Source organism: Glycine soja, chromosome 16, assembly GCF_004193775.1.
Source record: "Glycine soja cultivar W05 chromosome 16, ASM419377v2, whole genome shotgun sequence".
Taxonomy (NCBI): Eukaryota; Viridiplantae; Streptophyta; class Magnoliopsida; order Fabales; family Fabaceae; genus Glycine; species Glycine soja.
The window spans coordinates 7,374,368-7,389,139 of NC_041017.1; the positions used below are offsets into that span (position 1 = coordinate 7,374,368).

At 29.2% G+C, this 14,772-nt stretch overlaps 2 protein-coding genes across 2 annotated transcripts; one reads left to right on the plus strand and one right to left on the minus strand.

The window, feature by feature from the left end:
* Positions 1-1,602: 1,602 nt before the first annotated feature.
* On the minus strand, positions 1,603-6,570 carry LOC114390820 (CASP-like protein 4A1). Its single transcript, XM_028351710.1, has 3 exons — positions 5,728-6,570; positions 5,513-5,648; positions 1,603-2,041 (listed from the first exon to the last, which is right to left on the minus strand). Exons 1-3 carry the CDS (start codon positions 6,354-6,356, stop codon positions 1,853-1,855), a joined length of 954 nt encoding a protein of 317 aa, XP_028207511.1. The 5' UTR covers positions 6,357-6,570; the 3' UTR covers positions 1,603-1,852.
* A 4,626-nt stretch (positions 6,571-11,196) lies between these two features.
* On the plus strand, positions 11,197-12,756 carry LOC114391067 (UDP-glycosyltransferase 90A1-like). The gene has a single exon (XM_028352063.1). It carries the CDS (start codon positions 11,221-11,223, stop codon positions 12,652-12,654), a length of 1,434 nt encoding a protein of 477 aa, XP_028207864.1. The 5' UTR covers positions 11,197-11,220; the 3' UTR covers positions 12,655-12,756.
* Positions 12,757-14,772: the final 2,016 nt, after the last annotated feature.

Here is a 14,772-nt window from a genome sequence, read left to right on the forward strand (position 1 = left end):
TCATTCTTTCTTATAAAAATGGTGTTCATAAAAAATTTAAATAAGTTTCTAAACCTAGAAATTTCTCATAACAAGGATAACAAATAGTATAAATATTACTCCTAATATTTATGTTTGTGTGCCGACTTGATATATCATATTCATCATATGAGACGTGGTCATCAATCTACTCACACAATAGTCTCAATGCATTATTGCTACTCTAGTCAACAAAAATACTTGACTACATATACTTTTAGAATAACATTTCATTGTTCAATGAATCTCACAACCTAGTCCCACTTGATTTTCCATCAATCAAATAGCTTATTCTAAGGATACTATTACGCTATAAAACTAATAACATAGTAATTGACATTCCTCATGTATATAAAATATATAAATCAAAATCATAATACAAATATAGTTAGTCTAAAATGTACTGACCACTAAGGCTAACTCCAACAATTACGTTTGTGAGTTTACTTCTTATGTTTATAATGATTATTGATTCACATCATGACAACAAGTTATAATTAGCTTTCCCCTTTGAAATTGTTTTGGTGACCTTATATTTTTCATTTGAGAATTTGTAGATGTGTTGTGTACACACAAAGATGAGTCCTGAAAGAAGGTTGAGAATATAAGTTGAAAAAGAATATCCATTTATAAAGATTTATTTCAATTTGTTGATTGTCATTTTAAATTAGTTGTCCAACATCATTTGGAGAGAATAAGTTGTTTGAAAGAAATGGTAGTTGAAATTAATTATCATCTTTTCTTGATTCATTTACAAAGTTTAGTCAAAAAATGACAAAATTATATATATATATATATATATATATATATATATATATATATATATTTATATATATAAACAAATTGTTAATGCTCCAATAAAATTTTGTGTTCATGTTAGATAATATTGCACAAGTCATTAACATGCTTGAATCGTGGTAGACTCATTGGTTCCAAAGATAAAAAAATTCTAGAAAAAAAGCTACAAAATAAGATGACCAAATTGAAGATGTAGAAATCTCAAAAATTCCTCTTACATAATTAGTGGTTTGGTTCTAAAAGAACCTCATGGTACTTCAAATTGTTAAAAATAAAGATATATCAATAAATTGTTAGGAATGAAATACGATGGAATCAAAATGACGATCTGTTTATATCTCAATAAATCAATGGACAGCAGTAAAACAAGATGAACATATATAATTCAAATATTTAATAGAGTAAAATGTTATACTTTTGACTAATGTTAAAAAAACATTTAATTAAAATATGGATGGCAGGTCAGAGCATATAATCTCACATGTATGCCTCATTAAAGTTGTTGTCAGTATGAGTAGAAGTCTGAACACACTATTCCTTTAATAATAAAACTAATGATTTATCAAGAGGACAAATGCTATTTTTAATGATAATTATACTCCTAAATTTATTTTCCTTATTTCCATCTCATTTTTACTATACTTTTTTTCCTATTTCTCTTTTTATTTCATAATTATTTGTGACTTTCTTTTCTTTTTTCTTGATTTCTCTCTCTTTCCTTTATTGACCAACACACCCCAAAATGTGGTGTACGTTAATCGCACTCTAGTCTTAAGTCCTAACCCATCAGATAAAAAAGTAAGCTTAATACCATCTCAATAATGCAAAAGTTCATATACAAGCCAGTTCAGCAAGCTGTAAATCCACCTGCATCTATACAAATTAAAGTTGACAGAGAAATAAAGTGAGTTTCCCTTCTGTACAAAGTGAGTCTGCCTTCTGAAAATATGGGACGATTTTCAATCGAGAAAGGATAAAGCTTAATCCAGTATCTCAGATAAGAGTTTGCACACCTCATACATAGTACATGTATAAATTATGTGAACCTTACAACAATAGAACCAGAGACAAGAGAGGCTAAGGCAAAGGCCACAAAAGCAACCAAGGACAAAGCCACAGATGCATTTGCCATGTAGGGGAACTTGTCCTCACCCCAATTGGAAACCCAATCATAAGCTCTAGTGGCAGCCGATGATGATGCTGACATTAGAAGGTATGTCAAGATCTGCAATTGAAAACCTCAAGATCAGCAACTAGTTAGTATGCAAGCAATGTAACTATAGAACATAGCTTTTAAGATACCTAAGGGGAACAACAACATTAATGTCAGTTTATAATCGAGGATTTTTAACTCAATTAGAGCGAGTTTGGAGTAAATGGGGAGCATAATCTGGGACATCCTTTTATGGTTGAATAAAGATCTAATTAATATGTGATAGGGTGGCAAATGAATCAAAATGAATCCATTTATCCATCCACAATAAATCCATCCATTACAAAAGAATTAAATAAATGGATGAATCTAAATTCATCAATTTAATTTTATGGATAGTTAATGATTCATCCACTAATTTTCAAAATTCAATGGATCCTTTAATTAATACTTAATATATCAAAATTGATCCAACTTAATAATAAAATAATTTATGGGCAATTTTTTACCAACGTTGACCATTTTTTTTTGTTGTCGATAGTTGAAACTAATTTTTGGTAGACATTGGCCTAAGTTATTAAGTCGATGTTGGCAGGTAATTTTTTTTTGCTGACATCGGTCGAGGGTATTTTTAGCCGACATCGACTAAAGATATTTTGGGACACACATTGGCTGATGGTGTTTTTCATCAGATGTCAGCCAATGGTATTTTTCAGATAATGTGGACCAGGATTTTTTTTGAACAACTTTGGTTGAGATTAGTTTTTGGCTAATAACGTCCTAAGTTTTTTCGGCCGACGTCGGCTGATGATGTCTTTCAGTCGACATTGACTGATGCTATTTTTAGGACAACGTCGGTTAGGATCTTCAGCCAACTTTGGTCGTGGCTATTTTCTAGCTAAAAAAAGTCTTGGCTGATATCGGCCAAAATAATCATGGTCGATGTATGTCAAAAATACTCATCAGCCAAGTCTGTCAAAAATTCTAACTAACATCGACCAAAAAATAGCCTTAGTTGACCTTAACAAAAAAAAAACCTAGTCAACGCTAGCAAAAAAATAGTCCAACCAATGTCAACACAAAAAACCTAGCTGACATCAATCAAAAATTAGCCATGACTGATGTTGGTTAAAAAATAGTCTCAGTTGACCTCAACCAAATAACCCTAGCCAACACTTGCAAAAAAATAGTTTCGACTAACACCAACAAAAAACCTTAACTGACATCAGCCAAAAAAACTCAATTGATGTTGCCTAAAAATTAAACTCGATCAAGGTTAGCAAAACACAACTTCAGTCGACATCTGTTGGGACTATTATTATTTTAGAAAATATTGTGAATTTTTTAAAATATATTATTTTCAAACTAAAAATAATTAAGTTTTAAAATATTTTTATGGATTGGATGAATAATATCGATCCATGAAAAAAGAGTTAATGGATGGATCAGATGGATTTTCTTATCAGATGGATCAGATGGATTTTCTTATCAAATGGATCAGATCCATTAAATAGTTTTTCATGCACCAAAATAGATTATTTTAATCCGATCCAAGGATATATAGATTATGATTGATAAGATTCATCCATTTGTCACCCCTATGTGATATGATAAAAGTGAGAGACACAGAAAAAATGGTAAATGCCAATTAGGAGTTTGGACTTTTCAGGTGTCCATAAATCAGAAGTCTTCATGGTAATACCACCCAGGTGATTTTAAGTATTTGGTTATCTTTCAAAGAAATACTCTTTATATAATGACAGAAGACGTATTGAAACATGTAACAGTTGAAATAACGTGCTAAAAGATTTATGACAGAGGTGTCGAGTAAACTTTGAAGCCATTTTTGTTGTTGTGAGAGGCTCATAATTTAAGTTACTGTTCCCATATCCCTGCCCTCTTTTCAGCATCTAAGCACCAAAGTATCCAATACAGAAGCGAAAAAAACATGCATGTAAAATACAAGTAATTAACTGTAAAAACGAATACAAGTAATGAATGATAATCTACTGATATGTAATAATATGGCGATTATATAATAGAAATATTTGCCGATGTATTTCAAAATTACAGAGATGACTTCTTAAATTGACCATTTAAAATTATTTAGGCATTCAAAAAATTCACATTTTTAGACAAAAAAGTTCCTTTCGTTTATATTTATATCTAGGATATAAAAGTGGGGCAATATCAAATCAACAAATGTGATAAATGTTCCTTGCCTGTTGGGAAATACAATATTTCACCCATTAAAACGATTACAAATAACCAAGCAAATACATGATTTAACAGAAAAAAAAATACTAATTACTACTAATTAGTAATTACTGATAATTTAAATAGCAGAGCACTGGTCACCACGACCACCACTCTACCAATCTTATGTCCAACATTTTAGTTCTGGAAATTTTAAAATTCTTCTGTAATAAAATAAATTAAATGACGTTTTGTAAAGTCAGGATTAACAGAGTTTCTAAACCTCAAGTAGTAAAATGATTAACCCATACTTAAAAATTAGAGAAAAAAGATTATACACTTATGATTTTACACCATTATCCAATCACAACCCATTATATATGATAAAATTATTGACTTTTATGATAATTACTTTAAAAGTCATATCAATAGTAATTTACACGGTTAGTGTGAGACCATTAAACTTTATAAATTAATCCTCAAGACTATGGAATAAGCATTCAAATAGAGTTTCTTTATTTGAACACAAGAAAATTAACACCGTATATAAATATCACTTTTTATCTTTTTCAATATAAATACATTTTAAAAGCATACCCCAAAATCAAAGGACACAACTTTTTGTTGTTCCATTTTATTGTTCAAAACATTTCCCTACCATACTATTATAAAGTTAGGCTTTACAGAAAACTTTGGAACTTAGAACCAACTTTAAAAAAGCAAACGGGAAAACCCAAACAGGGGGAAGCGAGTAAAAAGGTGTCCGAAAGGTGTTTCACTTTCCAAGTGCAGATCTTAAAAAATTTAAGAAGTTTAAACATGGTTAAGTCTGTTTTTGTTCCTCAAATTTAAAAGTGATTTTCTCAAGTGTTTCACTTTCCAAGTGCAGATCTTAAAATTTCAGAGGTTTAAGTATCTTTTTGTCCTTCAAATTTGGATTAAGTTTGCTTTTGTTCCTCAAATTTGGAAGTGATTTTCTCAATCCCATGATTAAAAAATAACCCACTTCCAACCCTTATTCGGAACTAAAATGATCAGAAATTAGGAACCGAAAGTGGACTTTTTCTTGACCCAAATTTAAGAAATCAAAAAGATATTTTAGCCTTCTTTTTGGCTGAAGATGGTTTTCACAAAAAATTGGAACCAAACCCAGCAAGACTCGACTATAGTCTTTCCTTTGAGGTTTCTCATATGATTATTGTTGACCACAAATTACACCAGCCCCAATCAACTACAAATTTCGTTTAAAGCCAAGCGAGGCTTCTTTCGGTCGTATAACAATAATTAATAGACAAAAACCCTCAATCAATGCCTTCAAAGTCAGAGAGAACATAGAACTTGCTTTACCTGATCCAGCGCGAAAGTGAAATAACCCCTTAGCTGGTGCTCCACCAAGTGCTTTCCCGTTGCAAAGTACCGCCCAAGATCACATATCTGCAACGCGGAATGCACAAACCCAATAACATTCACTGACAAACTATACCTGCAAAATCACACACACCACATGAAACCAACAATTAACTAATAAACTAATTATTACAAATATATATATATATTAATACCTGAATTCCTTGTATAAATAGAAAGAGTCGATAGCCCAGCCCTGTTTCTTATCAGTGGCCAACACCGAGAAAGACGCCAAGCAGAAAACAAAAGCGGTTACTCGAAGACCCAGCAAGAGCTTGCTCCACGTGGCGATTTTTTTCGACCTCAACAAACCGGTCATATCCGGTCTGAGGCGTCGACTACCGGCGCTGCCGGTGGCTTGTTCGACGTCTTTCACGAAACCCTCTTCGGCGCCGGGATCGACCCTGGTCAACACCGCGGGCTCCACCTTCAACCGATGAGCCGTCACCACGGTCGGCGGCGCCGGGGAGAGGCGCTGTTCACCGATCGTGAAGTGGCCGTCGGAGATCGAGGAGTCCGGCGAGGAATCGGGCGGCGGCTTCTGCGGCGCAGGGGAGAGGTGGGCATCGGAGATGGGGGAGTCAGAGAGGGAGTGGAGTGGTGGCGAAGGGGATTTGCGGGAACGGAGAGAGAAGGATGGTGATGGTTCCGAAAGCGTGTGGAGTTGATTTTCTTCGTTTTGGTATTGCTCTGACTCTGAGTCTGTGCCTTCTTGTTTGTTGCCCTTTGAATCCTTTTTGGTTGGTTCCGTTGCTTTTTGTTCAGAGTGCTCTATTTTCTTCATTTCTTTCTAGGTTGTGGTTTTTCACTCAGTCACTGGGAGTGGGAGTAGTAGGTTTTTTCACTCGGTTTCAAGTAGGTACTGGTTGATTTTGGTCCAACCGTAGCTTTCCCTAGCAAATTAAATTAGGGACTCAAGTATCAAATACTCCATTAACACACCAAGTTTGACAAAAGCGATATCGTTCTCGGTCTTCTAATGAACTGGTTAGGGATTCCAATTAATTTCATTTTTAGATATGAAAAAAATTATCATGGTAGAAGAATATTTATCTTGAGTCATCTTGCTAGAGAAATACCTACTTTACAAATATTTATTATTGTTCTTTATGGGTACAACTTCGTACCAATAATATGGGCAACAAAAAAAATATTATATTAATACTCTTAATTTTATTTTGGGTAAAATATAATTTTTATTTTTTAAATTTGTAATTTTAATTATTTTATTTTTTAATTGAGATATTTTGTGTTTTACTTTTTAAAATTATACGTTTTACTTTTTAAAAATTTATAATTTTAGTCTTATTTTTTAATTGAGACATTCTGTTTTTTATTTTTAAAAAATTTATATTTTAGTCTCCTTAATTTTAGACTTATTGATTGTGTATTTTTTTAATTTTTATTTAATAAATTAAGCTTACTAATAATTAAATAATTTCAAAAAAAATATTTTTCATGTATATAATAAATAAATAATTATCCGTCAATCTTTACCTAATACATGGATTAACGTTTGAAATTGATTACAAAAATTAAAATTATAAATTTTTTAAAAGTAAAAATGAAATGTCTCAATTAAAAATAAAAATTAAAATCACAAAATTTTGAAAAATAAAAGATAAAATATCTCAATTAAAAAAAAGAAAAACTAAAATCATATATTTAAGAAAATAGAACAACAAAAAATTGTATTTTAACCTATTATTATATTAATAATTGATGTACGTGACTAAAAAATAAAATATATGATTTTATTATTATATGTTGATATATTGATGTACATGATCAGAAAATGAAATATAATATTTTGTCATATTTTATCAAAAAAAGAAATATAAAATTTTATTATATGATTTTAGGATTAGAAAATAAATTATGTACGTGACTAATATATCGTGATCAGCTTTAAATTTTAAACATTATATCATGATCATATTTTGTTTATAAAAATATTAATGCCAATAAATTGGATATTCTTCACATTAATTAAAAAATAGATTAATATGGATAATACATGCATTATGTACCAAATAAAAAATAATTACATGCACCCATGATCATTATACGAATAAAAAAAATGCATTCATGCATCAATTATGTTAGTATTGAATTCTCTAATATATCTACTGAAATTAGATTCGTTAATATAAATATATGGTAATACATCATGATAATTATGAAAGATTAAACTTATCTTAATTTAAATTTTATTAATATTAGATTTTCTTAATTGAATTGAATTGAAATCTTAAAATTTCATTAAATCTAATACAACATGGTAATTATAAAAGATTACTATAAAATTATAATTGATATTTGTAACTGATTTGAATTCGAATAAGCGATATATAAAGTAAAGTAGATAAATATTTGATACTTTATAAGGGATTTTTTTTTACTGAACACTTTATAAGGGATATACATGTTATTTGTTTTCAAAAAAAAATTAATATTCTTAAATTTATATTGTTTCATAATTCCATACATTAATAGAATATTAAATTGATAGTTTTTTAATGTACTAATCTTAATTATTTTAATTTTTATAAATGTTTTATTGAAACTTGAAACATTTCAAAATATTATAAATACTTTATTGAAATTGAATAGTTCAGAATATAAAATTAAATTAAAATTTATAAATTTTAATTATTTGGAAGTATTTATGAATATTTATCTGAAATTTTAAAATTTTCAAAAAAAAAATGTTTTATTGATACTGGGAAACAATGAAATAAAATACTTAAATTAAGATTTAATAAATTTATTCTTAAAATTGTAATAAATTATGTTATGTGAATATTTGAATTGATCTTAGATTATTTTAATAATTAAAAAACAATAAAATTTAAATTTAAATTTGTATATAATTTAAAAAAAATTACTCCAAATTTAACTATGCAGTGTGCGGGTATTAAGCTAGTATATTATATAAAACACCACTTATTGTTCATGTTTGCACATGTGATAAACAATGGTAAGATTAGGTGTCGCATAATTAATCTTTCTTTCCCGTTAAAACAAACAAAATGAAATTCAATAAAAAATAAAAACAAAATCATTAATAATCAAAATAAAATTGCATTTAATTTTTTTTAAAAATCAATTGCGCCTAAATTAGTATCAATGGCAAAATAAAAAATGGTTATAAACTTGGAAATGTAAAACTCAATCACGGCAAACTCATTTAATTTAATATATATTATATATTATATAAAACATAGTGATTGACTGTGCATGTTTGCACATGTAACAAAATGGTGAAATTAGGTTTTGTATAATTAATTTTTCTTTTCCATTAAAACAATAAAAATAAAAAACAAAATCATCAATAATCAAAATGAAATTGCATTTATTTTTTTCTGTTAAAATCAATAACACCTAAATTAGTATGAAGGAAAAAAACTAAAAATGATTAAAAACTTGAAAAATGTAAAACTCGATCATGGCAAAACTCATTTAATTTTTAAAAAAAAAATCATTTTATACCAAACTTTTTAGTAGAAACTCTGGTATGATTTTTTTTTTTAAAAAAAATCCTTTTATACTAACCCATAACATTATATTTTCTCCTTTAAAAAAATAATATATCTTCTCATTTAATAATTTTTTAAGAAAAATAGCATTAAGGGCAAACTTATTTACTTAAAAAAAGAAGATAGATATGGTTTATTTGCTTAAATATTTCTCTCTGTACATATATAAAATGTTGACGGTGTCTGTTAACATGCGTGTCAGCACGTTTTGATAAAAGGATGTTTCACTTTTTTTTTTCAAAGTTTAAAATTACAATAAAAAAGAAATAAAATATTTTTAATTTATGTCAATTATATTTATATATATATATATATATATATATATGATTTATTAAATTAAAAATAGTAACAACATTTAAACTTGCATTTGTGATAATGATAATTATCTATAAAGAAAATAAACACAAAATTTTTAATTATTTAATTTATTGTTATTATTATTATTTTACATAAATGATTATATAATTTATTATTATTATTATTATTATTATTATTATATAAATGTCTGTATACCTATATTATATAAAACATAGTTACTGATGGTGTCTGTCAACAAACGTGACACTCTTTTGACTGATTCTCAAATTAAATATAATTAAATTAATTCTAATTAATTAAATAAATAAAATCAAATTAATAAATAATAAATACATATTTAGTCATTGATTTATTTTTTTCATTAAATCTAGAATATTGATTTTTCACTATAATAATAAATAATAAATATTTGTTACTCTTGGTAAAATATATTATCATCAAATTTTTAATATAAATATAGATTTCTTGATGAGAATTCAAACCTAAGGCATACTAAATTGTTTTTTCTTACACATGTTTTTCTTTTTCTGTGTATTTAAAAGGTGTGTTGGATTAGAATTTTAAAAGATTAGTTTGGTGGAAAAATCCTGTAAATTTTAAAAGACTTTATAAGAATGTAATGATTTTTAAGAATTTTTAAAAGACTTTTATAATTAGGATTTTATAGTTTAGATTTTAACATATTTATAAAATATGAATTCATAAGATTTAAAAGAATATTATAAATTTTTAAGATTTTAAAAGACTATATGATTTTTTAGAAAACATTCAAAAATTATTAATAAAGATACATAATTTTTTCTCACCTAATACTTTAAATAAAAACAGATCATCCTATATGATGGGTTCATTTAAATAAACTTAGCTAACACTTACCTGTTGAATTTATAGAGAAAGAGAAAATCTCTTGCATTTTTTGGGTTAAGAGAGAAAAGAATTCACAGAAAATAAAAGCAATTACTTGATTCATTTGATTTCAAAAAATAAATGTACCAAATATTTAACTTATTTTCTTCATGCTTGTAGTGTAAAATAAATAAATCTACCAAGAACAAATTTATGAGTTTAAAACACTCTCATGGCACTTACTTGTTGAAGACATGATCAAGAAGATGAGAATTGTTGATGTGCAATGCCACTACAGAAACCTCAAAGCTAAACCTTCCATTGCCTGATTACACTCTCTAAATTTTAGAGTTTTCAATGGACAAATAGTAGAGAGTAACTAATAACGTGACAATAACAGGTACCTAACCTTCCTATTTATTAACCATAAGCATTAGTCATTGTGGACCCAATAGTTAGATCCACACTGTTTTCTCACTTTGACCAAAATTAAGTTTGCAAAGCTTGTACAAAATTAATCACATTATTAATAGGCTGAAGTATCATCTAATGGATAACAATATTAGTCCATTTTTGGGAAAAAAAATTAATCTTACATTAATTTTTCATTAGCATTTTTAATTTCTTAATTTTTTGTATATTTTTTGTCATTTATTTATTTTTATGGCTTAAGATTATTTTTTTTTTCCATTTTAGTCCCTCTTCTTTTTATATATTTTAAACTAATTTTGAATAATAAAAACTAATAAAGAACTAAAAATAGACCAAAAAAAAACTTAAGAAACTAAAAATACTAATAAAAATTAAGGAAAAAATAAAAGTTATGAAATAAATTTTGAGAAAGTAGAATATGAAAAAGTTAGAAGAAACTAAAAATTTAATTTAAAAAAAAAATCTATAAAAGGCTTCAAGGTTGTAGCTTGTAAGAACCATCAAGTTAAAGAAATGGGTCCAATTCCTTCCTATGGTGCAGGTTCCCACGTTCTTCTTTTCCCGTTCATGTCCAAAGGTCACACCGTACCCCTTATCCACTTGGCCCAAATCCTCCTCCGTCGTTCCATATCGGTCACCGTCGTCACAACCCCTGCCAACCACTCATTCATGGCCGAATCTCTAAACGGCACCGTCGCCTCCATCGTCACGCTTCCATTCCCCACCGCCACGAATATCCCCGCCGGAGTGGAGAGCACAGACAAGCTTCCCTCCATGGGCTTGCCTCTGTTCTACGAGTTCAGCACCGCCACGTCAGCCATGCAGCCCCACTTCGAGCAACTCCTCGAAACCCTAGTTCCACGTGTCAGCTTCATGGTCACCGACGGCTTCCTCTGGTGGACCCTTCACTCGGCCAAGAAGTTCAGAATCCCCAGGCTGGTCTACTTCGGCATGAGCTGTTACAGCACTAGCCTTTGCATGGAGGCCAGGAGTTCGAAAATTTTGAGTGGGCCCCAGCCCGATCACGAGTTAGTCGAGTTGACTCGGTTCCCATGGATCAGACTCTGCAAGGTAGACTTTGACTTCGAATATAGAAACCCCGACCCCAATACTCCTGGATTTGTTTTCAACATGAAAATCATTGAATCCACACGCGAAAGTTATGGTATTTTGGTCAATAGCTTCTATGAACTTGAGCCTACCTTTGTTGATTATGTGAGCAAAGAATGTTCTCCCAAAAGCTGGTGCGTTGGCCCTTTATGTTTGGCTGAATGGACAAGAAAAGTGTATGAAGGAGGTGATGAGAAAGAGAAACCAAGGTGGGTGACGTGGCTGGATCAGAGGCTTGAAGAGAAAAGTTCTGTATTGTATGCGGCGTTTGGGTCACAAGCAGAGATTTCAAGGGAGCAACTGGAGGAGATAGCGAAGGGGTTGGAGGAATCGAAGGTGAGTTTCTTGTGGGTGATAAGGAAGGAGGAGTGGGGGCTACCAGATGGGTATGAAGAAAGAGTGAAAGACAGAGGGATAGTGATAAGAGAGTGGGTGGATCAGAGAGAGATACTGATGCATGAGAGTGTGGAAGGGTTCCTGAGCCACTGTGGGTGGAACTCGGTGATGGAGAGTGTCACAGCAGGGGTTCCGATAGTGGGGTGGCCAATAATGGCGGAGCAGTTTCTGAATGCGAGAATGGTGGAGGAGGAGGTGAAGGTGGGGTTGAGGGTGGAAACGTGTGATGGGTCGGTGAGAGGGTTTGTGAAAAGGGAAGGGTTGAAGAAGACGGTGAAGGAGGTGATGGAAGGAGTCAAGGGGAAAAAACTGAGAGAGAAAGTGAGGGAGTTGGCAGAGATGGCCAAATTGGCTACGCAAGAGGGTGGCTCATCCTGCTCCACGTTAAACTCCCTCCTTCACCAGACATGTGCTGCTTCTCACAAAAACCAAATTTCTTAAGTGTGATGATGACTCAAGAATTTCGATCCACTACTATTATTGCGTGTAATAATGTATTTTTTTAATTATATAATATTACGTGATTTATTTTATTATATTAAATTAATTTTTTTTTATTTTTTATTATTAAAGCCTAGATGTTTTTTTTATATATAAATTTGATAGTTTTATTTTTAATTTAATATATTTCAAAGAAACATTTTAATCTATAATTAATTCCTAATTTTTCTAATTCTAGACACAATCTTTTCTAATGTTTTTTTTAGTCCTACCCCGCAGTTTTATAGCCACTTTCAATTAAAGATGAATAAGATTCAATTTGATTGTATGCGTACGTTTATCTTTATGCAAACTTACTAATTTTGCAGGTGTATATTTCTATAAAGTGATTTCAAGATTAAAAAAATTATTCTCGACAACTTGCAGAGGATTTTTTTTCCAACTACTCCAATAACGCACTCATCCTTCAAAACATGATTGTTGAGGACGAATCTTGATTTGCAATTATACGTGGTTTGACACGTTTTTGGGATGCTGATAAAATGAAGAATATCATCTATGTATGCATCATATTGCAGAACATGATTGTTGAGGACGAACGTAACACATATCAAAATAATATTGATTATAATAGTGTAGATAATAATACTTCAACATTTGAAGTATCTTTAGGTACTCATCCTAGTATCGGATCAACATATCTCCAAAGGAGAGCACAACTTCATAACAAACAAAAATACCACCAACTTCAAACAGATTTAGTTAGCATATTTGGGAATGTTTCGGAAAAGAAAATAACAATTAATTTTATGTAATATTTTTTATTTTTCATCATTATGTTTTCCATTTCAATGTTATTGTATTTAATTATATATTATTATGTAAAAATGTATTTTTTATTGTTACACATTTCCTTTTAATGTTATGTAATTTTTTATTTTTTATTTATATTTAATATTTTCTTCATTTATTTATATTTATTATTTGTATACATAAAAAATAAAAAATAAAATAATTATTTTATTGGAATAATAATTAAGTTATAATAAAAAGTAATTTAAATATTTGAATTTCTTGGATTAAAATAAAATTGTGTCGTAATTTCTTACGAATGATATGGTATTGCGAGAAAAACATATAAAAAACTTGAGCGGGAGATACTCTGATTACCCGTGCCAGGAGCTTGCACTTTAACATATAGGCAGTTCTGACGCTGCACTTTAACACATAGCCATTAAGGGCACAGATACCGTGAATATGCAAAGTCACTTATGTGAAAAGGAAAACAAATTAAAGAAATTTATTGCCTTATGATTTGTTTGGTAAGAAGGAAAAAAAATAAAAATAAAAAGGAAAATAAGAATAACGATACAATTTTTTTTATTAAGAGAAAATGAAAAGAAAAAAAAGTTAACTTATAGAAATAAAAATTTAATTTTTTATTTTAAATTTCAAATTTTTTCTTTTCTTTTCACTATCTTTTTCCTCATTCCAGACATAGGGTTAGGATTCAATTATTTTTCTTTAGCAATGAAATTTTCTTCCAATTTTAATTAGAAAAATTAGAAGTTACTTTGGTTCTTTATAGTAACTTTTTAGACTAATACTAAGGAATTATATAATTTATTTATGTATTAAATTAATTTTTAATACATATTTAATATCTTTTATCGATGATGATTCCTATCATTATTTGAATATATATTCTATTAACTCTATTTTTCAATAATTGTATAAATAGTTAAAAAAATGTGATGATAAAAAATAATATTTAATATTATATAAATTTTAAACAGATAATAAATCAATAAAAATAATATTTTTGTAAAAGGACATTTGAAAAGAAAGGCATGCTGCTGGAACATATTTAATGTCAATTAAATTCCTCAACGCTATTCGAAGCCTCACCTACTCGGTTTGAGAAATGAGAAAAAACTTATGTTTGAGAAAAAACTTTCAAAGTTTTTGAAATACAAAGCTTTTATCTATCACACTATTCAACATTATTAGCGGAACCAAAAAGAAATGAGAAATATGTAATACAAAAACCAAATTCGTAATGTATATATATTTCATAAACCGCAAGTGATGAAGCTTTTCTCTCTTTTTTCCATTTTT

Coding starts and splice junctions, on each gene's coding strand:
- LOC114391067 (XM_028352063.1), top strand. CDS start 11,221: ATGGGTCCAATTCCTTCCTATGGTGCAGGTTCCCACGTTCTTCTTTTC.
- LOC114390820 (XM_028351710.1), bottom strand. CDS start 6,356: ATGAAGAAAATAGAGCACTCTGAACAAAAAGCAACGGAACCAACCAAA. Junction 5,649..5,727: donor TATTTATACAAGGAATTCAG/GTATTAATATAT, acceptor GTGATTTTGCAG/GTATAGTTTGTCAGTGAATG. Junction 2,042..5,512: donor TCACTTTCGCGCTGGATCAG/GTAAAGCAAGTT, acceptor TTTCAATTGCAG/ATCTTGACATACCTTCTAAT.